General features: G+C 45.6%; 2 protein-coding genes across 2 annotated transcripts in view; one reads left to right on the top strand and one right to left on the bottom strand.

Moving 5' to 3' along the window:
• The first annotated feature begins 450 nt into the window (after positions 1 to 450).
• LOC129343821 (titin-like) lies at positions 451 to 23,279 on the top strand. The gene is made up of 7 exons (XM_055000190.1): positions 451 to 592; positions 7,943 to 8,056; positions 9,733 to 10,035; positions 12,243 to 12,560; positions 14,826 to 14,969; positions 18,214 to 18,260; positions 21,041 to 23,279. The coding sequence occupies exons 1-7, from the start codon at positions 529 to 531 to the stop codon at positions 21,209 to 21,211; spliced, it is 1,161 nt and encodes a 386-aa protein (XP_054856165.1). The 5' UTR covers positions 451 to 528; the 3' UTR covers positions 21,212 to 23,279.
• A 2,169-nt stretch (positions 23,280 to 25,448) lies between these two features.
• DRC7 (dynein regulatory complex subunit 7) overlaps positions 25,449 to 27,202 on the bottom strand; it is a 40,350-nt gene continuing 38,596 nt past the window's right edge. The window contains exon 18 of the mRNA XM_055000656.1: positions 25,449 to 25,992. Coding sequence (XP_054856631.1) covers positions 25,902 to 25,992 — 91 coding nt within the window. The 3' untranslated portion in view covers positions 25,449 to 25,901. The remainder of the gene's footprint in view (positions 25,993 to 27,202) is intronic.

Raw genomic sequence — 27,202 nt, 5'->3', positions numbered from 1 at the left:
TTGGGTGCAGGTTGTAGCTTCTTTGGCTTGCTTTATTCAGACAGTGTGTGTGCGTGTGTGCCCATGTGTCTTTGGTAGTAATGGTGGAATGAATTACGAAAGTCAGTCCAGATTCCATCATCTCTTCTGATGCTTTAGTGGTCTGTGGGACCAAACTGAGCTGATGGGTTATTCTGCCCTTGCCAGGTTCACACACGAGCTTCGAGAAGAACTTACTTTTGAAAAATGGTTAATGGGTATTAAATATCTAAACCTGGTCATTGTCAACGTAAAACCTAGGAAACTAACTGTAAATGAAAAAGGGAATAGATACTTACTGACAGGCCAAAAAAAAGAGAGAGAGAGAGAGAAAAGAGGAAGCTAAAAGAAATGGGAGGGGATTAGATAGACGTGGGGGACGATAAGGTTATTAAATGTTCTCTGGTCACGTGACTCCCTGTCTCTGAGGGTGTGAAGCCCACTGTGGCAGAGTGTTTTCAGCACGGTGGCGTTATTCATACAGCGAAGGAATACATTACACAAGACAACATGAGGAACCTGCTGCCAGGCAAAATGTTTCTGCTTTTGCTGTTTCTCTCTTATCTGCACACGGGTGAGTTTCCATTTCAGTCGTTGTTTTTCTCTTTTTTTAAGGGTCATTTTTTAAAAAATCAATGGGATCTAACAACCTTGCTATATATTACACACAACTTGGAGGGGCTACACAACTCCAAACTATAGTTCTGAAGGCTTTAACCACATTTTTTAAAATTCAAAAACACACCCAGACAGTAATGAACTAGCCAAAGGCTACACTAAACTTACCTCTGCTAGTTTGCCATGTGTTGGGAGCAATTTTTATGGGGGGGGACATTCTGAAATGTGATTCCTATCAGCTTTAGGAATCTGGTAGAGACCAGTAGTGTAACACCTTGCAAGAGGTTGATCTAGGAACGGGGAGACCCAGGTTCAAATCCACACTTTGCCATGGAAGAATGCTGGGAGACCTTGGGCCAGTCACTCACCTTCAGCCCAATCTACCTTGCAGGGTTGTTGTGAAGATAAAACAGAAGAAAGGGAAACAATGTAAGCAGCTTTGGGTCCCCACTGCAGAGAAAGGCAGGGTATAAAAGCAATAAATTCTCTGCAAGGTGTAAATTGGTTCTTGCAGTGGCTATGTGCCTTACTTTGGTGGTATGGGGATGGCTCTACAGATCATGGGAGAAATCCCAGATTTGGAAGCATCACCCTACAGAAACTGGAGTAACAGGCTTGAGATTTTGCATGTTATCTGGTGGTGCAGAGAAGGAATGGCATTTCAGTGGTGTTGCTGGGATCATGCAAGAACTGGGTGTTGGAAAGAATGCACTGGCTAATACATGATTGATTTTTGTTTATATCCCACCTTTCTGTTCAAGAAGAACACCCAAGGCAGCTAGCAGACATAAAATATCCTAATATGATACAAAAAGAAGCTGTTACTTAACCAAACAGTCTGTTTACAAGTCAGCATTAAGTTGCAAGGGTAACTTTGTTGGAAAACCAATTCAAGGCTGCCTTTGGGACATGGGAAAGAGCTGGGTGTGTTAATGTCTCCACTGAACGAGCACACCATCACTAAGAGGGCACCACTGGACTGGATTCCTTTGGCTCAAATGACAAGTTTAAAGGCGATGACCCTTTGAAATATAGAAAATCCTATAGCTCACTAGCCCTTTCAATATATTTATGGATCTGGAGCCATGGCTTGCTAAGGATAGACAGTTGCTGGCTCTTAGGAACAAAGCTGCTCCCTGAGGACATGGTGATTAACATGGGAATGCCAGAGGTATTTACAACTTCTGCAGGCACAGTGCAAATGCCCCATTCCTATTCATGATAGAGGATTTGAGGGATCGAAAATGTCACATTGAAGAAGAGCCAAATGATCTGATAAGTGAGTCTGGAAGCTTGTTGGTGGTGACTGTAAAGTTGGTCATGGCTGACTCAAAGATAGTTTACAAGGCTCAAGTCCTTGAGCTGAAGGAAGGGACTCTCGGACCCTCTCCCTCCAGAAGTGGGAAATGGAGAAGAGAGGGTCTAGATGCTGTGCTTTTTGCCTCCCCTCCTTCCCCCTGTACATCATAAAAAGCATTGTGGGTTAGAGTGATATAGAAGAATTTCAGAGAAATAGACATATTGATTATTATATACCATGTTTTGTAGGTTTTGTAAATTGCACACGTTGCTGCATTTTCAATGTTGCATATTTATACATTTTGAAAAGGGAGCAGGAAATTCACAGATACAGCAAGTAAGGACCAGAAACTCAAGATACAACAAGTGGACCTGAAAGGAAAAGGAACTGGGAGGGCTCAAGCTAGGATGGATGACTGTGCTGTTTTGTTAACGAAAGTTATGCTTTCACTTAAAGCAGCTCAAAATTTCCAAGAAGTTCTTCATGACTAACACAGTGTAGTCCCAGACTTGTGCAACCATGTCCTCAAGAAAGGGGCAGCTGCATTTGTTATTTGTATGGGGGGGGGGGCAGCGCCTTATCCCAAAAGAAGAGTTCTGGTAAGCAGATCTGAACCCACCTTGCCTCCTCTTGCTCCATCGCTGCAACCGTTTTTCTCCCAGCCAAGGCCCCATCCCAGAAGCAGGGACCAGTTAGAAACTAAAGGGATTCAAGTAAAAGAGGGCAGCAAAGTAGAGACCACTTTCTTCACCCGTAAGCAGCTTTTCTTGTTATGTGCTGTCACCTCCGAGCTTTAGATGAGAATGGCACAGACGTGAATGAACCAAAGGAGTCAGTGCATCCGTGCTTTTTCTCATATTGTCTTTTACAGTTGATCTGACTCTGATTCTTTTTGAGTTTTCCTGATCAAAGCTGTAACAGAGCTTCTTTTATCATAGTTCTAACAGTGCAATCCTACGGAAACTGAGAGCCAAGCTACAAGTGATGAATTACACTTGCCTGGCGAGTGAACACATTCATGTGTATTCCTCCCTGTTCACTTGCCATTCACTTCAAGATAATTTGTCAGGGCCAAGCTACAAGTGACGAATGACACTTGCCTGGCAAGTGAACAGACTCATGTGTATTCCTTTCTGTTCACTTGCCCTCCACTTGCGCTCCACTTGATCACTACGTGGATCAAGTGGAGGGCAAGTGAACAGGGAGGAATACTCGCGAGTCTGTTCACTTGCCAGGCAAGTGTATTTCGTCACTTGTAGCTTGGCTTTGAGTCTGTTCACTTGCCAGGCAAGTGTAATTCGATGGTTGTTGTGGGTTTTCCGGGCTGTATTGCTGTGGTCTTGGCATTGTAGTTCCTGACGTTCCGCCAGCAGCTGTGGCTGGCATCTTCAGAGGTGTAGCACCAAAAGACAGAGATCTCTCAGCTGTGACACTGAGAGATCCCTTTCTTTTGGTGCTACACCTCTGAAGATGCCAGCCACAGCTGCTGGCGAAACATCAGGAACTACAATGCCAAGACCACAGCAATACAGCCCGGAAAACCCACAACAACCATCGTTCTCCGGCCGTGAAAGCCTTCGACAATACATCAAGTGTAATTCGTCACTTGTAGCCCGGCTCTAAGATTCCGGGCTTTAGATGAGAATGGTGCAGAATTGAATGAACCAAAGAAGTCAGATGAGATGCCATCCAATTCCTGTTTTATTTTGCTGCTACAGGGTGGAAATGCACATTACTAAGTACCTAGGGATGCTCAAGTGAACCTCATTTCATATGTCCCCCCCTCCAACTTCCCATGCGCTTGCTCCGCACAGTCACACTTCAATTTCCTCCACATGAATACATTCACACGTTTCATTTCAGTTCCTCCTCAACTGCTAAAAGTATCCCAGTTTCCCCCACCTCCCACCTCCGTTCATTGAAATGCAGATCTTGACACTTTCTCACACTTTGAATTGCAAATTTGCAGTTCAAAGGTGCAATCACACAAAGGGAGCTCCCATGAAAGCGGCATGCACATGTGCCGAGCAAGAACAGCCTGCATATGAATGGGGGTAAAAAGGTAAAGGTCCCCTGTTCAAGCAGGGAGTCATTACTGACCCATGGGGGGATGTCGCATCATGATGTTTATGGTATGGAAGGCTGAGTCAACCTTGAGCTGGCTACTTGAACCCGGCTTCCGCCAGGATCAAACTCAGGTCGTGAGCAGAGCTTGGACAGCAGTACTGCAGCTTACCATTCTGCGCCACGGGGCGCATAAAATCACACATAAAATCCTGCACTTGAGTATCACCAGCTATTTCACAATGTGTATTTCCACTCACAGACTAACCCAGCTACCTTTCTGGAATTATAACCAGAGAAGGAAGTGTTGTAACACTGGGTGATTTCAACGACCCTCCTATAGATGGGGCAAATTAAGTTCTGGTCAAAGAGGCAAGAATTTTAGATATAACAAATGGCCATGCCTTGGAACATTTAATTTTGCAACCAATTAAGGGGGAGGGGACCATGGGGCTTACAGCAGAGTGAAGCCCAGAGCCTGGGATGAGATGCAAGCACTGGCAAACCGATCAGAAGCAGGGACTGTGATGATTTAACATACTAGAATTCAGCAGATGTAGATTCAGCAGAGTTCAGCATTATGTAGATAAGCGGCAATTTGCTCAGGAAATCCAATGCAATTATATTTAAACATCAAGACAGGAAACTTCTCAAATGATAGTAGTTGAAAGGAAGCTGAAAGAGAGAGTCAAAGAAAGGCCAAAATGCTCAGAGGTTATCTAGCGAGCAATCCTAAACAAGCCTGCTCAGAATCCTAGGCCTATTCGTTGGGGCTCTTAGTGTCCTTAGGACTGCATTGTTAGAACCAGGGCTTTTTTTCAGCTGAAACGCGGTGGAACGGAGTTCTGGCACCTCTTGAAAATTGTCACATGGCCTGTGGCCCCGCCCCCTCCGCGCCGCTGGTGTGGAGGGCGATCTCAACTCCCCTCTGTCTGGAGATCAGGGGGGTGGGGCCACAGGACATGTGATCATTTTCGCCAAGGTTGATTTAAACTTTAAAAAACTCCTCCCTTGTTTCAACTGACCCAAAGTGACGTCATTGCACGGCCCCGGGGACGTGCGCACTTTGCGCATGTGGTACCAGGGGCACTACCTCTTACCAGGAGTTGCCCCCTGTGCTGGCAATCCACTGAGTTCCACCGCCTCTTTTCCCAGAAAAAAAAGCCCTGGTTAGAACTATAATAAAAGAAGCTCTGTTACAGCTTTGATTAGGAAAACTCAAAAAGATGCCCACATAGTTAGCTATCAACTGTAAAAGACACTATGAGAAGAAGCACGGACGCACCGACTCCTTTGGTTCATTCACGTCTGTGCCATTCTCATCTAAAGCCCGGAGGTGACAGCACATAAGCATTGCAAGGAAAGCGGCTTATGGGTGAGAGAAGTGGTCTCTACTTGGCTGCCCTCTTTTACTTGAATCCCTTTTGTTCCTAACCAGTCCCTGCTTCTGGGATGGGGTCTTGGCTGGGAGAAAAATGGCTGCAGTGATGGAGCTAGGGGAGGTAAGGAGAATACAGACCCGCTTACCAATATGCTTCTTTTGGGATAAGGAGCTGACCCTCCACCTATCCTGTGAATGACATGGAAGCATGAATAACACATGGTTGTTGTGTATTTTCCGGGCTGCATCGCCAAGGTCTTGGCATTGTAGTTCCTGACGTTTCACCAGCAGCTGCGACTGGCATCTTCAGAGGTGTAGCACCAAAAGACAGAGATCTCTCAGTGTCAAACTATGGAGAAGATGTTAGCAGGTAATTTATATCTTCTCGTGTCCCTGCAGCGTAGGAGAAAGGTTAAAGAACGGAGTAGATGTGCTTTCTTGTTCCGAAGTGTTTCCAATCTCCGGGTCTGCTGGAATGTTTCCTCCCCGTAGAGGTGTTCGATATATATATCGAACTACAATGCCAAGACCACGGCAATACAGCCCGGGAAATCCACAACAACCATCATTCTCTGGCCGTGAAAGCCTTTGACAATATATGAATAACACATTCAGCTGCTCCTTTCTTGAGGACATGGTTGCCAAGGTCCAGGGCTACGTTGTGTTACTCATGAAGAACTTCTTGGAAATGTTGAGCTGCTTTAAGTGAAAGCATAACTTTCGTTAACAAAACAGCACAGTCATCCATCCTAGCTTGAGCCCTCCCAGTTCCTTTTCCTTTCAGGTCCGCTTGCTGTATCTTAAGTTTCCTTTTCTCTTTCCAAAATGTATAAATACGTAATATTGAAAACACAGAAATATATGCAATTTAAAAACACACATAAAACATTGCATATAATCAGTCTACCCACTTCTCTGAAATTCTTCTAGACATCTATATCTAGCCCTCTATATGAAAAGCATTTTAATGAGGTTCTATAAGTTTCCCAAAACATTTCAAATGCAGGTAAGACACCTCTGAATTCAGTAGATGTTAATGTTAAAGAATAATTGTATTCCAAGATGGGTCAACGTATGGTCAAATCAAATATTTCTGCGATATTTTGCTATTGGAGTCTTTGCAGAAATGAAGAATAAACCAGAATACAGTTTCTGTTCCAATTTCTTTTACAAATTCTACTACAGTTTCTGTATATCTGGGCCCTACTTTGTCCCCACTGGCCACACTGAAACAGTAAGGAACACAGACATAGGGCTCATGCAGATATGAGACGAAGAGCAGGTGTCTGTCCATAAAATGCAGTCTGGAAGCTCCTGCAGCCTCAATTTGCTGTGGGGCTGTGCAAGGAAGGGAGTGACGTTTAACCCTTCAACCTCCACTCAAGTTTGCTATTCAAAAGGGAGCTCATTGCTATGGAAGTATTCAAAGGAGAAATTGTGACCTTAAAAAACATACATCCTCCCTCCCACCCTAAAGTGCTAATAACAAAGTAGGGAGTCCTGTTTTGAATAGTAAAACTGATGGGAGGTTGAAGGATTAAACGTTGCCTTCCCTTCCCTGCTTGGCTCCAAGGTAAACTGAAGCTATGAAGTTGTGGATGGAACAAGACATGCGATCTTCATCTCATTAGTACGAACCTTTAATAGTTTATCTGCTGCATGTTAAGTGGCTTACAGAGACACATTAATCAATGGATTAAAAAAACTCATTAAGACAATAAACATAAGTAATACAGGCTATGACATGTGGACAGTGGGAAAATGAGACTCTGCTCTATCCCTGTGGCATTTTGTGTTCCTAATCACCTCCAGCCCTCCTGGTTAAAAGCTAAGCTTTCTACAGCCCAAAGAGACAAATTTCTTTAAAAAATTGTTCCAGCAGAAATGGAGAAGAGACAGAATGAACTAAGAAAGAAGGGCAGGGGAAGAGGACAGAAAAATCCTGCCCTGTGTCGTATCTTTTAGAACTTTGCTCTAGGTCAGAGGAGACATTCTAGTCCTAAGAAATGAGGACAGATGTTCTGTTTTCCCTTTTGCCTCACCGTACTCTTTGGCTGAATGTGACGGGTGTTCTTGCATGTCAGGGTTGCCAGCCTCTAGGTGGGACCTGGAGATCTCTTGGCATTACAATTAATCTCCAGACTACAGAGATCAGTTGCCCAGGGGGAAGTGGCTGCTTTGAAGGGTAGGCTGTATGGCATTATACACCTCTGAGGTCCCGCCCCTCCCAGCATCCTGCTTCCTCCAGGCTCCACCCCCAAATCTCCAGGAATTTCCCAACCTGGAGTTGGCAACCCTGTTCCACGTTCCCATAAAAAAGTGCTCTCTGTATCCCTTAGTTTATTGGGTCATCATATTTATTTAGTCAAAAAATTTTAAGCTTCCTTTCCTCCATAATGTGGGGTTGTTTTTTGTAAGATGGCGCCTGCTGCGTGTAAAACCAAACGTAGAATATTCTTTTCAGAAGAACTGTTTTGTTCAAATGTAATTATATGGAAGCTTTATAGCTTCATAAATAAAATGGATATAGATTGACTGAGATTGTTTCAATTAATTGATAGCCCTAGGAGAAAATTCTTCTATAAGTATGCGGCAGGTGAGGTCTGTGAACGGTGTCAATCAACCAGCCTCCCGCAACAGCAGCATGAACGCGTCCTCCATCCTCTCTAGAGCAGGTTCGTACTTTAAAATGTGCTTTTAAAAATGTATAAAGCAATGAATAAAAAAGATTTCATGTGTCACTTATAAGCTCAGATAAAAAATGTTCAGGCTAGTCTGTTGGGGGTAAGCAAGATGGCTCAAGTGAGCGTTCAGTTTTGTATACAAGATGGTGACTGCAACATGGAGACCCATGTGCTCCTGGTACATGTGGTTGGTAGATTTCTGGTTCATGTGAACAGAATGGAATGTCTGCAACCGGGGTGGTCTTAGCGATTCTGGGACCCTGGACAAGAATCCAGGAGGTGCCCACAGAACCACAGCCGCTCCTGCCATGTCTACCCCCTGCCACCAGAGTCCAAACAAGGGGGGAGCCTCTCCCTGGGTAAGATGGGTGGGAGCCACTGCTACTACCAAAACCTGGCTGCCTGAGCCTCGGATGGGACAGGAGTGAATGGCCGACATGCTGGCTGCCTGAACCACAGGCAGGGCAGGTTTGAATCGCTGTTCCTACTAAGTCAGCTGCCCCCTCTGGAGAGGGGAGGCAGGATTTGGGGGGGTTGGAGCACCCCCAGTGTGCAGCTTCTCCAAGACTACCCCAGTCTGCAGAGAGACCAAATCACAAGAAGATGCCTATTTGTGAACGCTAGAACACAAGGGGCTTGTTGCAGATATTTGTATGCATGAATGTCCGGGGGTTGACCTAGTTGCTACTCCTGTTTCCACTCATGAAGCATATGTAATTTGGAATAACTGTGCAGGGATAGTAACAGATCTTCTGTTTACCTTTCCTTTTCCTTATGCCGCACATAATTTATAAACTTCTACTGTGTTGTCTTTAAAAAAAATTGCCCAACCAACATTTTATCCTTGGAAGGAGCTCCAGCACTAACATATCCTGTGCTGTATGATATTTGGCTTGAGTTGCAAAGGTTGGAATTGTATTTGGTAATCCACCTGTGGCTACATCATCAGGGTCACTGAAAACTGGCCGTGCCCACCCAGACAGAGATTCCCTCTGGGGACACCACCCGCACACATGCCATTCAGAGATAATCCAAGCAGTATACAAAAATAAATTACCTAACTGGCCTGGCTTAAGGGGCCCTAGTGATCTCAGCCCTGGGACTTTGTCCCCTGCTCTGTCTCAGCAGCCCAGCATGCTATCAATAGATGATGGAAAGTGCCATCAAGTTACAGCTGACTTATCGAGACCCTTGCTGGGGTTTTCAAGGCAAGAGACTCACAGAGGTAGTATTATAGTAACATATTTTGCAACTGGCCATTTGATTGCCTTTCCTAATCAATCCTCCTGTTGGAATTCTTTGTAGTTTGTTCAGCAGTACTAGCGATTATTACAAGGTCAATGCATGTAGAAGGAGGATCAAAGTGAGGTCACTGGCCCTTCTCTCTGACTGAGTACACTGGTTCCCCCTGTATATGTTCCCCTTGTGTGGATACCGTGCGCATATGCATACAAACTGTACACAGGAAGTCTGTTTCCCATGACTGAGAATGTTTTTTGAACATTCCCAGTGATAGAGGTAGAGACTGTGTGCGTACAACATAACACGGGAGTTCTAGTTCTCTTTTTCTGAGCTTTATTCCTAAATTAGAGGCTATATGCATGTTTCAAGTGTGTGTGAAGGGATCATTTAGAAATAATTTGCTGTCCTTGATTGTGTTTTTACAGCTCTGCGTCTTTCAGTAATTCAGACGCCGGCCGCTCTGAAAGTGGTGGAAGGTTCTACACTGCATATGGAATGTTCATTCCAAGGAAACGTTACATTTTGGTCTATTCAGTGGTTTAAGGATGGAAACAAGATTGCATTAACTAACAAAGACCTGATGACAATAATGACAAATGCAACCTTACGATCTAGTAATTTGAGTCTGAGCAAGACTGTGGTAGCAGATTCTGGATTCTATACATGTAAAGTTTCTGTTCACAAAGTTGGTGATTTTTGCAGTAATGGAACACAACTAACTGTTGATGGTAAAATCTTTTCTCAAAAATTACGTCTTTTTTTGGAAGCAGTTTTGGCTCAGTGGTAGGGAGAGCATCAGCTTTGGCCTACAAAAGGTCCCAGGTTCAATCCAGTTAAAAGATTTGGCAAAAGGTGACGTGAAACCACACAAGACAAAATACACTTGAATTACACTCGAATTACACTCAAATACACTCGAGTTACAAAATACACTCGAATTACCCGTGTGATTCGAATGTATTTTGTCTCATGTGGTGAGACCCTGAGTCCTTGGAGAGCTGCTGCCTTCCAAGTAGACAATATTGACCTTGATGGACTGATAATACGATTCACTATAAGGCAGCTTCATGTGTATTCAGGTATTTTTAGGGAGTTTTGAATTGTCTCAAAGATGCAGGTTTTGTGGACCTTTGTGAGATTTGTAACTATCCAACGATTTGCAGCGAATCCTCATATCCTGAAATAATGATCTATGCAATTCTTTCAAAATATGAACCTTAAGCGGAAATACGCCGCCTTTTCAATTTTTCAAAAGTACGACAGATATTCCAATAACAAATCAATGGAGATATTTATTCTGATGCAAGAAAAGTACTGTCCGTTGCTTTGGTGGACTGATTTCCATTGGTCCATTTCTGCTGTTTCCAAGCATTTTGTTCAATCGCTTCAAATTAAACTCAAAATCTGCTCAGAGTTGTTTCCAGCAACTTGTACGGGATGTCTGTAATGGCACCCTCAAAAAGAAGCTGTGTACTGGAGTTCCATACTACCCACAGCATGTGTAATAAAACCCCACTGGCTCCTTCTTCCAAGACAAAGCAGCTCTGGAAGGAGGCAATTTAGAAAGGAAAAGTGGCAGAGAAAAGAAAGGGTGCTTAATTCTTCTCTTCCCCTCATTTTCCCATTCCATCTCTCCTTCCCAAACTTCTTTTCTCTTGGTGGAATAGTAAATGTACTTTTGCATGCCTTCTCCAAACAACCACAAAGCTTCAGGTTTTGGTAGTCATTCTGTGTAACATTTGGTCTTGGGTAGGGTTGCCAGCTCCAAGTTGGGAAATTCCTGGAGATCTGGGGGGTGAAACCTGGAGAAACCTGGAGAAAGTGGGATTTGGGGAGGAAAGGACCTTGGCGTGGCATAATTCCATAGAGTCCACCTCCCAAAGTAGCCATTTTCTCCAGGTGAACTGATCTCTGTGGCCTGGAGACCAGTTGTAATTCTGAGAGATCTCCAGCCACTACCTGGAGGCTGGCAACCCTAGTCCTGGGTGTAACATTTGGCCCAAGTGGCCCTTTGGCCACTTCCTCTGTTTCTTCTTCCAGGTTTGTTTGTTCTTCCTCTATTAAAACCCAGGCCCTTTCTGTAGTTTTTCAAAAAAAAAAGGCACAATTTGTTTGTTTTCTAGAACCTTTAGCGATGCCTGAGTTTTTGCTGACTTTCTTAAGATATTTTTAGTCCACCTTTCTCATAATAGATATGGGTCTTTAAGATGCTCCTGGACTCGAATCTTGCTCTTCTATTACAGACCAACAGGGCTACCACCAACCTAAAACTTTCTCATACAAGGTACTCAAGGCTGTCTACAATGCTTTTGAATTGGACCCATCAATAAATAAGCCGTCAGTGTGTTTATTGAATATGTGAATTGTGACAAATGTTAGATAGGAAATGAGCCACAGCATTTTGGAGTTTCCAGCTGGAGTTTCCAGATTGTCTTCAAGGGCAGCCCCATGCAGAGTGTATTACAACAGTCCAGCCTCAAGGTTATTGTCACATGGATTAGAGCAGTCAGATCATTCAAATCAATACTCTGATTACATTTAAAACCATGCTGGTAAATGTGTCTTTTAAGTAGAGCTAGCACCATTAAAGGGAGGGATTCCTTGTAAATTCAATAGCAGAAACCTTTTTAAAAAAAATTGCATTGAAAAAATTTCCTGTGTCAAAACACCTAGCTAGCAGAAAGCTGGCAGGTTAGGTGGGATACTTCTAGCCATGTCCCTAATGTGCAGAGGCAATGGTGTTTTTTTAAAAAAATGCCAGAGCACTCAAATAAATAAATAAACACATCCAACCTCATTTTGAAGTGATAAAATCCTAGGGTAGCAATCTGGACTTCTTCTGAAAGTATAGATCCTTCATCTTCACCTCCAGCTACATTTAGCAGTGAACTCCACTTCAATGGAAGTACAGATTACTTTTTTTTTTCCTGGGCAGAGATTAAAGATTTGATGGTGAATCAGACTCCAGAACACATCAGCAAACCAGAAGGGGCAAATCTCACCCTTGAGTGTCGATTCCGGATAGTCAATGATCCCAATGCCACAGATGTGAGATGGTACCGAAATGGAACAGAGCTGACAAGCTCGAGAGACTCACTCAGAATAGAGGTGAATCGGGAAAGAGGCTTTGCTTCTCTCACACTAAAGAAGGCTGCTGTGAGCGATTCAGGGAACTACACGTGCCAAGTGGAGAGCAGATCCAGGAACCTGACCCAGTCAGGAAACACATCTCGAGTTGTCATCACAACAACAGGTAAGTGCCGTCATCATTTTATCCAGCCATTATGAGCAGAGCAGAGAAAAAGATCAAAAGACGTCCATAGGACAGCAGCTTCTGAGGGAAAACAGATGCTCAGATAACCTCAGATACTTTTCAGAAGTTATTTGCTTATTTATTTAGAGGGTACTTACTTACTTACTTACTTACTTACTTAATGGAGCTCCGTGGTGCAGAGTTGTACGTTGCGGTACTGCAGCCCAAGCTCTGCTCACAACCTGAGTTTGGCTCAAGGTTGACTCGGCCTTCCATCCTTCTGAGGTCGGTAAAATGAGTACCCCATTTCCTGGGGGTAAAGTGTAGATGACTGGGGAAGGCAATGGCAAACCACCCCATAACAAAAAGTCTACCAAGAAAACGTCATGATGTGACTTTCCCCCATGGGTCAGTAATGTAACCCAAGATAGGTAAAAGGTAAAGTGACCTTTACCTTTGACCTACCAACCTACTTACTTACTTACCTTCATTCATACCCAGCCTTCCTCCCCAATGGGGACCCAAAGTGGCTTACATCATTCTCCTCTCCTCCATTTTATCCTCACAACAACCCTGTGAGGTAGGTTACACTGAGTGCATGTGATTGGTGAGGGGGCTGTCATCTGATATGCTGTTTTAGGTATTTATGTATTTATGTTTTTAGTATTTTAAATCTTATTTATATATGTTAATATATCTTAAATGCTCATTGAGTATTTTATTGTACCCTGCCTTGAGCCTGTTTGTGGGGATGAAGGGCTAAAAATCAATCAATCAATCAATCAATCAATCAATCAATCAATCAATCAATCAATCAATCAATCAATCAATCAATCAATCAATCAATCAATCAATCAATCAAACAAACAAACAAACAAACAAACAAACAAACAAACAAATTTATTTATTTATTTATTTTATTGCATTTCTAGACTGCCCTCCCCGTCGGACAGGCTCAGGGCAGTGTAACAACATACAATTTATAACATACAGTTTAAACAATAAAAGCATTACGAATAAAACATTTAAAACATTATTCCATATATAATAAAAAATTCTCAAATGGCGGGTATAAATATTAAAATCCAGCATTTTAGGCGCAGGGCTTAGCTCTTACATAATGACTTGTGTCACACTTTGTGAGCTCCTGCATGGGTGGTGGACGGTCTTCAGTGGTATGGCCGGCAAGAGGACAGCCTAGCCCCCACCAAATGCCTGGCGGAACATCTCCATCTTGCAGGCCCAGCGGAAAGATGATAAATTCCACTGGGCTCTGGTCTCTTCCGACAGAGAGTTCCACCAGGTCGGAGCCAGGACTGAAAAGTCCCTGGCTCTGGTAGATGGTAGAGGTCAGGGACCATTAGCAACTGCTTCTTAGCTGATTGAAGTGACCTCTGGGGAACATATGGGGAACGAACGAACGAACGAACGAACGAACGAACCAACGAACCAACGAACCAACGAACCAACGAACCAACGGACGAACAAACAAACAAACAAACAAACAAACAAACAAACAAACAAACAAACAAACAAACAAACAAACAAACAAACAAGGTGGTTCCTTCTTTTAAAGGGCTCTGGCTCCGTGGGAGAACATCTCTTTCACATGCAGAAGGACCCAGGCTCCAGCACCCCCAATTAAAAGGATCAGGTAGCAGTAAATGACTTTGGCCCGAGACCCTGGAAAGCTGCTGTTGATCAGACAAGATTGATTTTGAGAGAACAAGCATCTGACTTGGTAGAAGGCAGCTTCAGGTGCCCTCAAACAATCAACAGAAGAAAGGGAAGGGCACACAGAATTGTGCCCTTATGTATGAATGAAGCTGCTTTATACTGAATCAGACCCTCCAAGTCAGTATTGCCTCCTCAGACTGGCAGCTGCTGTTCAGGGTCTCAGGCAGAGGGCCTTCACATCATCTACTGCCTGATTCTTTATTTTTTCCAACTGGGGGTTGAAATGGAGCCCTTCTGCAATGCCAAGCAGATGGTTTACCACTGAGCTATGGCACCTTCCCTTTTGAATGCTTTTGTTTTATGCATGTATTTCAGCCTTACCCACCAAGGGTTGCAGAGCAGCATCCATGCATCTTCCAAAAGGCCTTCCATTCAGGCATCGCTTAGAGCTGGGTCTGCTTAGCCATAGGAAAAGTGCCTACCTTTGTCTATCTAGAGTATTCTATAAGCCACCTAAAAATCAGCTTCAAAGGACTCAACTGCATGTTACAATTTCTCCTATGTCTGGAAAACATTTTCCCCCTGCAGATTTAGCTGACAAGAATGAAGAACAAGACAAGCAGCTGGGCAGCAGACTTGCTGCTGTTGGAGGCTGGGCTGGAGGCGGTGCTGCCATCCTCTTGCTGCTGGTGGTGGTGGCAGGTATCATTATGTGGAAGCGGAGATCCAAAGGTAAGACTCTCTTGCCTGTTGCACCTTCCTGTTAAGAAATGCAGAGAATGTTTGCTGAGGGGCTAATAGCCATGCTAGCTAATTGGAGCCTCCATGTTCAGTGCAGTATACCTCTTGTATAGTATCTGCTCCTGGGACAGCCCTTCTTTCTGGAAACACCTGGCTGGCTACTATCTGAAACAGCATTCTGATCCAGCAGGATTCTCTTGGGATTCTTACGACGGGAGACTGGCATCTTCTGTATCTCTAAAAGCCAGTCCCAAAGTTCCGTCATGCTCTGTTGTGACCTAGAACCAGAACTGAGGGCTTTGCAAAAGTTGCCTGACTTGGTTCTCAACAGCTGGAGTCACTGGAATCAGAGACCAGCTCTGCCCCAACTGCGCACCTTTTGATGGTCTTCCATATAGGAACAGCTGCCTTTCACTCCTGTGAGGGGAAAGTACTGCATTTGAAGACATAATTGTAGTAGATACTGGGCAAATTGTCATGCACCCAAAAGAAATGGTGCCCCACCAGATGTTTTGTCTTATATACAAGCCCACTCTCCATTCCTTCTTCATTGTGCTGAGTATTAGTTCTTAGGGTCCACAACATCTCACATTGGCTTTTCCTGTTGCAACGCCGTTACCCTGTAAGCACTCTCAGGCCTTCAGTAATACATTATACCCAGGGCTTTTTTTCAGCTGGAATGCAGTGGAACGGAGTTCCAGAACCTCTTGAAAATGGTCACATGGCTGGTGGCCCTGCCCCCTGATCTCCAGACAGAGGGGAGTTTAGATTGCCCTCCGCACCATGAACATTTTTGCCAAGGGCGATTTAAACTTTAAAAAACTCCCCCTTCTTCCAGCTGACCCAAAGTGATGTCATTGGCCCTGGGAGCCTGCGTGTACTTTGCGCGCACACATGTGGTACCAGGGGCACCACCTCCCGCCAAGAGTTGCCCCCTGTGCTGGGAACCCACTGAGTTCCACCACCTCTTTTCCCAGAAAAAAAGCCCTGATTATACCAGAGATTTAGATGTGGGCCACATTCCCTGAGATCCCTGAAGGGTGGATGTGTGCACTTATGGACATCTTGATGTTTTCCACCACACGATCATAAAAGTTTACATCGAAGGAACTAAGTCTGACCAGCTATTCTCTAGCTATTGGATTCTGTTTTGTGAAGGACTGCAATATTCAATGCATCAGGACTAGAGATGGGCACGAACCAAAATATGAACCAAAGTTCATGATGAACTAGGCCGCTCCATGGTTCGCAAACGGGCAGTTCATCAGAGCCCATTTCTGATGAACCACCACGAACTTTAGGCTGGTTCATTTGGTTTAGTTTTTTTGTTCATCGCTGCAGACAGCCTGGCGCCGATCAATCAGTTTCCTAGGCAACAGAGGATGGACTTCCTGCAGACCTTCTGCTGGCCCGGAAGTGACCTTCTGCTGACCCGGAAGTGATATTTACTGACCTGAATGTGATGTTTTCACAAACCAAATGAACTGGTTCACGAACGGGGGCAGGTTCATGAAAGTTCGTGGTTTGTAGTTCGTGAAACGCAGTTCGTGCCCATCTCTAATCAGGACTGGAGCAGAGCACCAAGGCAGTGAGCAGAGAATGGAGCACAGTCAGAATGGATTGGCAGAAATCCGCTCAACTCTGACATTGAAAACTCTTAGGGCTCAGCTTGGCCAGTCACTAATTCCACTGGAAACTGGTTCCTGTTGGCACCAGAGAGGGGGCTGGTGAAGGATGTTTTCTAGCAACACCTGAGACTGTGGGATGAAGGTGTTCTGTGAAAGAGCGGGATAAGGGACGAAGAGAAAATTTGAACACTTTCTGCAAAAAGGCACAACTGAACACCACAACTGGGTAATGGAGGTTTGGGGAGATCTCTGTTTGTTGAGAATACTCTCCTTTCTCCAGTGAATCTCAGAATGAGGATTGACAACCTCAAGGTGGTGCCTGGCATTGTCCCAGAATTACAATTGATTTTCAGATTACAGGGGTCTATTCTCTTGAAAGAAATTGCAAGTAGAGAAAGGGGGAAGGGGTTGCCTCTATTGTTGCACATCCCTGCTGAGCTCCGTCTGTTTCCTAAACCCCAACCTCCCCAGGTACCACTCCCAAATATCCAGGCATTTCCTGGCCTGGAGTTGGAAAGCATATTCAGAATGGAGGAAGGGCCGCCAGTACCTAATCTGTCTAAAGGGAGCTCTCTTTACAACTGCCAAATTCCGTTTCCCTCTCCTCCTGCATCCATTCATTGAAATGCAGATCTTGACATTTTCTCACACCTTAAACAACAACCACCACCACCACCACCACCAATTTATATACCGCCTTTCAGGACAACTTAACATTCATTCAGAATGGTTTATAAAGCATGTCATTATTATCCCCACAACAATCACCCTGTGAGGTGGGCGGGCAGAGAGAGCTCTGGAGAACTATGACTGACCCAAAGTCACCCAGCTGGCTTCAACTGGAGGAATGGGGAATCAAACCCGGTTGTCCAGACTAGAGTCCCGACTCCCGGCACTCTTAACCACTACACAAAATAAATGCAAATTGGCAAGTTAGAGGAGCCTAAAGTACTTGCTCTACAGTGTCCATCCCTGAGAGTTCTTGCTGCAAAAACAATTGAATTGGAGCTCTGTCTTCCTGACTTGGTGTTTGTACATATGTGCAAATGCAGTCACACAAAGGGAGCTCCTGTGAAAGCAGCATGCACGTGCACTGAGCAAGAGACAGCCTGTATGTGAACTGAGGACCACACATAAAATCTTGCACCCCGGTACTTTGTAACGTGTATTTCCACTCTGACTCTTGAAAGCTTACACCCTGAAAAAATTGTTGGACTCTAAGGTGCCACTGTAATCAAATCCTGCTGTAGTCGATCAGTCTGACTGGGAGAGAATCCCAACTCCATGGCCGTTTCCACACTACTTACCTTCATCCGGAACACCGTGGAACGTTGCAAAAAAACCCGTGGAAGATAGCGTCTTCTTGTGCGAGTTTTGCGCGATGTGCATAAAACTAGCGCGAAAGGTTTTTCGCGAAGTTCTATAGCATTCCGGATGAAGGTAAGTAGTGTGGAAACGGCCCATGTTTGGGAGCACAAGGTGGTTTGTGGGAGGTTCAAACTGGATGCCAATTTGCTGGCTTATCCCATCCTTTTAATTTAACGCTCATTCAAGAAGAACCACTTTTTAATTAAACTATTCTATTTCTCTCCCCGCTGGAATTCTAGTAAACGAATCAGAGCCAGACACTTCTCCGGCCAAAAAACCTGGACTGGTAAGTTGCAAGATAAGCAGGTAAATTCTGTTCCTGTAATGTGATATCCACTTCAGACTAATGAAAGAATTTGGACGGGCAATAATTTGTCTGTTCCAGAGGATGGAGGGTAAGGTGCTGGGTCTCACCTTAACCAGTCTAAGGTTTCCAGTATGGGAATACCTGCCCTCTCCCCACACACTCATGAAAGCCCAGGAGAGAATGTAGGATCAATTCAGGATATTGAAAGTGACTAATTCTGACAGAGCAGAATGGATCCACTCTCTGACAAAACCCAAGATCTGAAGGTTCTATTCATTCTGTATTCATGCAGTTATCTTCTTAAAAATCCATCATTTCCCTTTTGACTGTAGTTTCATTATGCTTGGTTCAACTCCACATTCCCCTGTACCCATATTGTTTATTTTAAAGGACTTCTTTTGCAAGCAGTCAAGAATTGAATCTGGGACCATCTATAGCCAAGCAGATGCTCTATCACTGAGCCATGGCCACCAGCCATGTGACCATTTTCGCCAAGGGTTTCGCCAGTATTCCAGGGTTTCAGGTACGAGGTCTTCCCCATTACCTACTATTTGGTCCTTAATTAGAGAAGTTGTTTTACCAAGCAGTAAAACAACATGGAGTGGGAGGGAAACTTTTAGAATCTGCTCCCGTGTTCTATCAGCAGGGGAAGAAGAGTTAAACTTTCTCTCTCTCCCTCCTCCCAAGCTGCTCTCGTCCTGGATTTAAAAAAAACCCTTAGGGGCTGCATTTGCAAAAGAAAAATGTGAGGGGTAGAAATGAGCATGTACTCAAGCCCTGAACCAAGCCAGCTTGGATTCCTAGTGTCTTCCCCAGACACTGTGCTCTGAAAAGTTCCAGGAAAGTTCTACGAACTGTAGGCACCAGCTGAAATCTTGAACTGCGAACAAAAAACTGTAGCAATGAGGTCTGTAGGGAGCAGGGCTTTTTTTCTGGGAAAAGAGGTGGTGGAACTCAGGACCGCACAATGACATCACTTTGGGTCAGCTAGAACAAGGGGGGAGTTTTTTAAAGTTAAAATCGCCCTTGGCGAAAATGGTCACATGGCTGGTGGCCCCGCCCCCTGATCTCCAGACAGAGGGGATCTCCAGACAGAGGGGCAATCTCAACTCCCCTCTGTCTGGAGATCAGGGGGCGGGGCCACTGGCCATGTGACCATTTTCAAGAGGTGCAGGAACTCCGTTCCACCGCATTCCTGCTGAAAAAAAGCCCTGGTAGGGAGTTGAAAGAGCACCTCTGATCAGCTAGCTTTTGAAAGTTTAGGTGGCAGAGGAGGAAGGGCCATGGCTCAGTGATAGAGCATCTGCTTGGCTATAGAAGGTCCCAGATTCAATTCTTGACATCTCTAATTAAGGACCAAATAGTAGGTAATGGGGAAAACCTCGTACCTGAAACCCTGGAATACTGTTGCCCGTCAGAGTAGACAATACTAACTTTAATGGAGGGATGGTCTGACTCAGTATATGGCAGCTTCATGTTTTACAGCTGTGAAAAGGATTTGTTTTAACTGCTGAGAAAACACAGGAGCAACTTTTGCCTGTGCTTAATTTTTGTTGCGTCTACAGAATGCGTATTTTCGCTTAAGCCGGACACCCAAGAGTGCATGCAAATGTTTTTCTCCCATGAGAACATTTCAATGCTAACTCAGTCATCAGTCTTGCCTCTTCCCCCACACTTCAGGGAAGCCCCCTGGCTCATTAAAAACATGCTGTAAAGGCCCATGTACACCTTTTATATACATTCATTTTTATTCAGCAGTTTGTTTTCATAAAGCGCCAGGGCTTTTTTTCAGCGGGAACATGGTGGAACGGAGTTCCGGAACCTCTTGAAAATGGTCACATGGCTGGTGGCCCCGCCCCCTGATCTCCAGACAGAGGGGAGTTGAGATTGCTCTCTGCGCCGGCGCGGAGGGCAATCTCAACTCCCCTCTGTCTGGAGATCAGGGGGCGGGGCCACCAGCCATGTGACCATTTTCTCCAAGGGCAACCCACTGATTTCCACCACCTCTTTTCCCAGAAAAAAAGCCCTGTGAAGCACAATGCATTTTTGAAAAGTGCTGAAACTGCCCCAAATATGGGGAGAAGGATGAGATCATGAAGCAGTCACTAGCCAATCGGTGCTGTGCATATCCTGCTTCTGCAAACCAACAAAACTCATTTTCCTAAGGCTGACCTTGGAGAGGAGCAGATATGCTTGACCAAAAAAGGGATGAGTGTTCATCCAGAGCAATCAGCTTGATCTTACATCTGATGAAGTGCACTCTTACTCATGAAAGCTTATACTGAATTACATTGGTTAATCTTTAAGGTGCCATTGGACTCGTGTTTAATCTTCCAGATGTGTACATCATATGAACCTGCAAGTATGCAAGTCCCCTATAACTTCATACAAAAGCTGATGGAAGTAGGATAGAGACAACACTGCCTACCCATTTGTGCAGGATTCTGTTCTAGTCACACCTACCCCAGCAGGCTGTGAAGCTGAATTTTTGTATATTCATATGCATGGCACAGTATGTAGCAGCCTCTGGCAGGACAGTGTCAGTTGTGGCTCTTATCCACCGATGCTAGCTGTCAATCAAAACTGGAATCCAGCTTGTTACAGATAGCAGAGGAGAGGGACTGCCAATTCCCACATTCCTATTTTGGGGGCAGGGGGTCACTTCAACAGCTCGCATTGCTCTGGCTTTCTGGAAAAAGAAAATGCTTTTCCAACGAAAGTCAGAGAAGGCTAACCTTCTCTCGACCCTTTCTCGCCAGCATCCTCTAGCCAGCCAACGCAGCGAAGTGACATACGCTGACCTCCACTTCCACAAAAGGGAAGTGCAACCAGATGCTGAAGTCGTGTATGCAGAAGTGAGAGCCCCTCAGAAACAGCAAGCCTGCAAAGACGCCAACCAGATGCGACCGAAAGGCAAGCAGAGGAGATGAGGCGGAACAGAGCGGGGAGACGGATGGTTTTTCACAATCCTCTGCAGGCCTGAGTTTTCGGAAGACCTCGAATCTAGTTTCTGGAAATAAGAAAGTCGCTGCGTCCCTCCCACTTCCTTCAGCCACACTGCTGAGCAGCTAAACTGACGAGTGACTCTTCAGGTGCTGTCCTGTATCTTTGCCACTTCCCCTCCATATCCCAGCCTTCCAAAAAAAATCATGCAAGAAAAGGGCACAGCTGGGTCTGAAGATACAAACCTCTCTTTGAAAATCGGACGTCTCCCACAGATCTATAGGGTCAGACAGAATCTAACTCTGGGACATCAGCTGTATTTAGAAGTATGCACACCTGCCGTTATGGGATTAGAGAGGGGACTTGCAATAATCATACCTGTTACATGAGGGTCCTTCCCCACCTGGGGATACTCAGGCAGGCTTCTGCACAGGTACAATCTCCCGGCTGGATCAGGACACACAGGTACAATTCTGCATCCACTCAGGCTCCTTAAATCCATGTGAATCCTACCTACCTGTTGCACTTCTCCAGGACAATGTACGAGAGAGGTGTGGAAGGCAAACCCTCATTCTTCTACCTTGGTGGAGGGGGGACTCACGTCAGGGTGATGGACACATGGCTCGTTTGCTCAGGTTGGAGGCAACCGGGAAGCGGTTTTTGTTCCCACTTCCCCACCACTTCATGCTAGTGGTTCTGTGAACATCATGGGTTTCCCATCTTTCTTACAGTCTTCCCCAAACCTGCATTGCCGCTATGTTTTGAGAAACGTTGTAGCAAAGACACCTACCTGTGTGGACAAGAAAGGCTTGATCTTCCTTGTTCCACCTCACATCAGTGCCATTTTCCCCTGCCTCTGTTGCCACCAGTCGAAACTTCCCAGCACCGACACAAGAGGTCTTTTTAAAAATAATCGGCAACTGCCATACCGTTGCAGCACTAGAACAATCTCAGGTTTTCTGAATTCTCAGCTTTTGTTTTTAAAAAGCAGTTCCCTGGCCTTTGTTGCTGTGAAGATATGCCTGTATGGCCACTGGGGCAGGGGAAATGAAGGGCAATTTACTATGGGCCAAGCTAGAAGTGACGAATTACACTAATCACTATGTGATCGAGTGAAGCGCAAGTGGAACTCAAGTGAACAGGGAAGAATATGTGTGAGTCTGTTCACTTGCCATTCAAGTGTAATTCTTCCCTTCTGGCTTGGCCCTGAGAGCCAAGCTGCAAGTGACGCCTGACACAGGTTGGACCCTTGTCAGCTTCCCTCAAGTTTTGATGGGAAATGCTTGGCTTTCCATTACAGCTGCAAGACAAGGACACCTACATTTCCCATCAGAATTTGAGGAAACTTGACAAGGGTCCAACCTGTGTCAGGCATCACTTGTAGCTTGGCTCTGAGTGGAAAGGAGAGGGGCGCGTGGTTCAGTAGCAGAACATCTGCTTGGCATGCAGAAACTCCCAGGGTCAATCCCCAACCATGTAGCAGGTGATGGGAAAACCTCTCCTTGAGATCCTGGAAGGACACCGCCATTCTGAGTAGACAATACTGACCTTGATGAACCAGTGGTTTGATTCACTGTGTGGCAGCTTCATATGTTCTTGTGTTCTGTGGCTGCGGCACTGTATCAGCAGCCACAACAAGGAAAACAGACAAGCCTGTCTGTGCATGGAAAGCACATTCTATCCAGAGAAACCCACATCTACAGTCACTGGGGTGGGCGAGGGGAGGTGATGGACCCAGATGCCCTGTTAGGGGATATTCAGCTTCGGGCACCGGCAATATGTGGGTGATGATACTGGCCTACTTTGCAGGCCTGCTGTAAGAATTACCGAGATTACCCATGAAGCACTTTGGATAACTGCACAATGCCATTATGTAAAACAAATGACTTGATAAACTAGGTGAATGTTGTTATCCGTCAACATGTATGGAATGTGGTATTAGCTACTTTTACCCCCCCCCCCAAAAAGAAACACCAAATAAAAATGGCACTTGTAGGTGTGGATGCTCTGACACACTTGCCGATCTGGGTCCACAACTAAAAATAAACATGTTTGTGCTTGGTACACTGGCTCCTTCTTCAGCAGACACAGAGATGCTGAAAAGTTTCCTCTGCTTTTTGTTTTGGACCTCTGGGCACCCTTTCCCACCAACAACAGTGCTTCTACCTTTGATCTGGCCTGTGGTCATTTTCCTCAGAGGGACAGGCAGGTATTATTGGGGGATGTTAAGAACCTTGTGTAGGAACGGGAGGCAAGCTTCCATGCAGAAAAGTATCCATATTGTCATGGAAGACAAGGTTCTCTGGAAAAATCAGCAATGCTAGGAGAAGTGGAAGGCAGCAGGAAAAGAGGAAGACCCCAAATGAGATGGCTTGACAATAAAAGAAGCCACGCCCTCCAGTTTGTAGGATCTGAGCAAGTCTGTTAATGATAGGATGTTTGGGAGATCTTTGATTCATAGGATTGCTGTAAGTCAGAGGTGACTTGATGGCACATAACACACAATGTATGGAAATGGGCAGCTGAAGTTTTTTATGGCGTACTGGTCAATTACATTACCTGGTAACATCCCATTAACAGTGCAATCCTAAACAGAGTTACTCCAGTCTAAGCCCAGTTTTTAACAAGCTTAGACTGCTTAGGATTGCATTATCAGCCTCTGATGATGGGACGTGCAATTCTTTCTCCAGGTATTTGTCAATCCTATTCTGCTCCCTTTGCTTAACTCTTCCTTGGCCTTTGTTATCCCCTCTACGCAACTCTGTCTCATAAGTTTCCCATCTCCCCCTTCCCTTGTCAAAAGACAGTGCCTCCCACCACAGGATACTGTCATTTTTCCGACCAGAGACTCCCAACCTTGTTGATAGCACTTTTGGAATGTTGAGAACACCAAAATTGGCTGCCATTGGAGGCATAGCTAACCACAAAATGGTTGCTGCAGGAACGGGAGCCAATCACAAAATGTTGGGAGGTTCCAAGCCAAGCATCAACCTGTGCTGGAGGCAGCTGTTTCCAGTGGGTGCTCCCTTCAGACCCACAGATCTGGGCCATTTCCACACTGCTTACCTTCCCTCAGAATGACCCGAGACATCGTGCAAAAAACGCAGAAGATCACGTTTTCTCGCACGAGATTTGCGTGACATCGCACAATCTCGTGTGAGAAAACGAGATCTTCCGCATTTTTTGCGCGATGTTTCGGGTCGTTCCAAGGGAAGGTAAGTAGAGTAGAAATGGCCCTGGGCTCTTATGATGAGCCTCCTGCTCTAGTGAGATGGAGGAAAGCCAGGATTGGCTCTTTGTTTTGAAGAGGAGGTGCTTAGAGGGAGAAGGAACTCAGCACCTGGAAGATCATCAGTGGATGCCTTGGTGCCCATGGGTGCCACTTTGGGGGTCACTGCCTGAGACCAACCACCTCTGACACAAGTGCTGCACTGAGAGCCAAGCCACAAGTGACGCCTGACACAGGTTGGACACTTGTCAGCTTCCCTCAAGTTTTGATGGGAAACGTAGACGTCCTGGTCTTGCAGCTTGGCTCTCCATTTAATTGAAATTTACAGAGTGGCAGTCTATGGGAGGGAGAACATGCGGTCGGGAGAGGAGTGCAGGCGTCGGGCACTTGCCGGGCGCCTCCCTTCCTCTCTACTGGGTGTGTGTGTGTGGGGGGGAGGTTCTATAAGCTTCAATTAAATGGAGAGCCAAGCTGTAAGACCAGGATGCCTACATTTCCCATCAAAACTTGAGGGAAGCTGACAAGTGCCCAACCTGTATCAGGCGTCACTTGTAACTTGGCTCTGATTTTCAGCATTGTGTCAGGCATCACTTGTAGCTTGGCTCTGATTTTCAGCATTGTGTCAGGTGTCACTTGTAGCTTGGCTCTGATTTTCAGCATTGCAGCAATTATGACTTCTCTGCCAGTCACCAAGGATTTAGGGCATGGAAAAGGCAATAACTACCATTATATATGAAATATTGAAAGATGATAGAAATACAGCGGAAGTGAATATGGAAGGTTTTGGGGGTGGTTTTTGCTGTCAACTTATGGCGACCCCATGGGGTTTTTCAAGGCAAGAGATGTTCAGAGGTGGTTTGCCATTGCCTGCCTCTGTGTAGTGACCCTCGACTTTCTTGGTGGCCTCCGGCCCAAGTACTAACCAAGGCTGACAAGACTAAGCTAGCCTGGGCCACCCAGGTCAGGGTGGGAAAGAAATGACATGGAACAAAATATGCATAAAGAGAACATTTACTAGGGTCAGATCTGCTGCATGAGACAGATACGAATACTTAATTGCAATCATGCATAACATGCGCCCCATTTATGAGAAAGGATCATATGCCGTGCTGTCCTGAGCAGAGTTGGCATTCCTGGAGTGGAGAAGCTGTGATATATGTCCATCTGTGTATACCCTTCTTCCATGCACAGCCTGTGGATTCGTTTCTCTAAACTGCCCCCCTGCCCTCAAAAAAAGCATCCACACGGCTTTTGTTATGCACTTGTACATGGAACATGCAAACCTGACCTGAGATGTCTGTTGTTTCCCCAAGTCCCCAATACTCTTTTCTGGAGTTCTAATACAAAAAAATAACTTAATGTGGATCCTTGTAACTTGCGTTCTTCTGCCAATAAAGCTCGGGGATGTTTCCACGGCCACCCCCACTGACATCTGAGCGTGAAGTAAATCAAGAAAACTTGACAAACTCAGCCAGGCGAGGGTCGTTGCACAATTTCTCGTCCAGTGCTATGTATTTCTGTGGGGCTCTTTCTTTATGCCTGGGGAGGAAGGGAAGATGAAATTAAGCGTACAGCCACCCTCTGGGTTGAAAATAGTTCTGCGGTCTCCCTCTTCCCTCAGAATTGTTCCCTTGGAGTTCTGTGAGGCGAGATCTCTAACAGAACATTTTTAGTACCTCACCAAAGTACATTTGCCAAGATGATTTGGGAGAAGCTACGACAGTTAAAAGTGTAAAAAAACACTATCACTTGGCAGTATAGACAAAATGGGTAGGTGAGGGGGAAGATCGCGGCCTTCCTGAGGAACTGGGCTGAAGTAAGGTTGGATCCCAGACCTCCTATTCCAGACCTTAGCGTCCCTTTTGGGTAGCGTTGCCAGTCATTGAGGGGGCATGCACAGGGAGACGACATCACACCAAGGCTGGTTCCAGGTTTGGGGGGGCCCCACAGCAGAGAGTGCTCAGCCCCCCCCATGCCCACTTCTAAACTCCCCTTCTTGCTCTCCCACCCACGCATCCCCACCTGCCTGTGCTTCCTTCTTTTGCCTGCTCGCAAGCTCTCCCACAACCTGCAGTCACAGCTGCCCGCACTGGCTGCGCGCCCTTGCCCCAGTGGTTCTTGGTGGTAGGTGCCGCTAGGAGTGCCACTGCCACAGCCACCAGGAATGCTGATGCTTTGTGCATATGCAGATGGGAGCAGAGGTGACAAAGCACTCACAGGCAGGCAATGGAAGGGTGTGAGTGCAGGCATCAGAGGAGACGTGTGAGTACACAGTCAGCAGCAGTGGACCCCACAAGAAGCCACGAGTCCGGGCAGGTGTCCCACCTTGCCATGAGCTCATGCTGCCCCTGCGTCACACCAATGGCCTGACCTGACTTCTGCCAAATACCCAGCGCAATGCTGCTTTTCCAGCATTTTTCCCTCTATTGCCCACCAAGGGGTAATGGATGGCAAAGGGAGAGGCAAAGAGGTCTCTGGTCTCCCTCCTGGTTCCTTTTCTCCTCTGAATTGTCATGCGCTTGTCGTAATACGAGTAGAAGGAAGCAAAATTGCACCCCTATGAACATCTGCAGTGAGACCGTTGCCGTCAAGTAGTATGCACAGACAACTTGCAACTGGGAATGGTGCTTAAAAGCTGGGTGGGGATTAGGGGTCATTTCGTAGAAAAAGAGCTGGAGGAACTCATTAGCATAACTCATTAGCATATGCCATGCCTCTTGCCATCACTGGAAGTGTATCATTAGTATGA

The sequence above is a fragment of the Eublepharis macularius genome, chromosome 16, assembly GCF_028583425.1.
Source record: "Eublepharis macularius isolate TG4126 chromosome 16, MPM_Emac_v1.0, whole genome shotgun sequence".
Lineage (NCBI taxonomy): Eukaryota > Metazoa > Chordata > Lepidosauria > Squamata > Eublepharidae > Eublepharis > Eublepharis macularius.
Note: the sequence above shows the minus strand (reverse complement) of the source record. Positions and strands in the feature narration are given on the sequence as shown.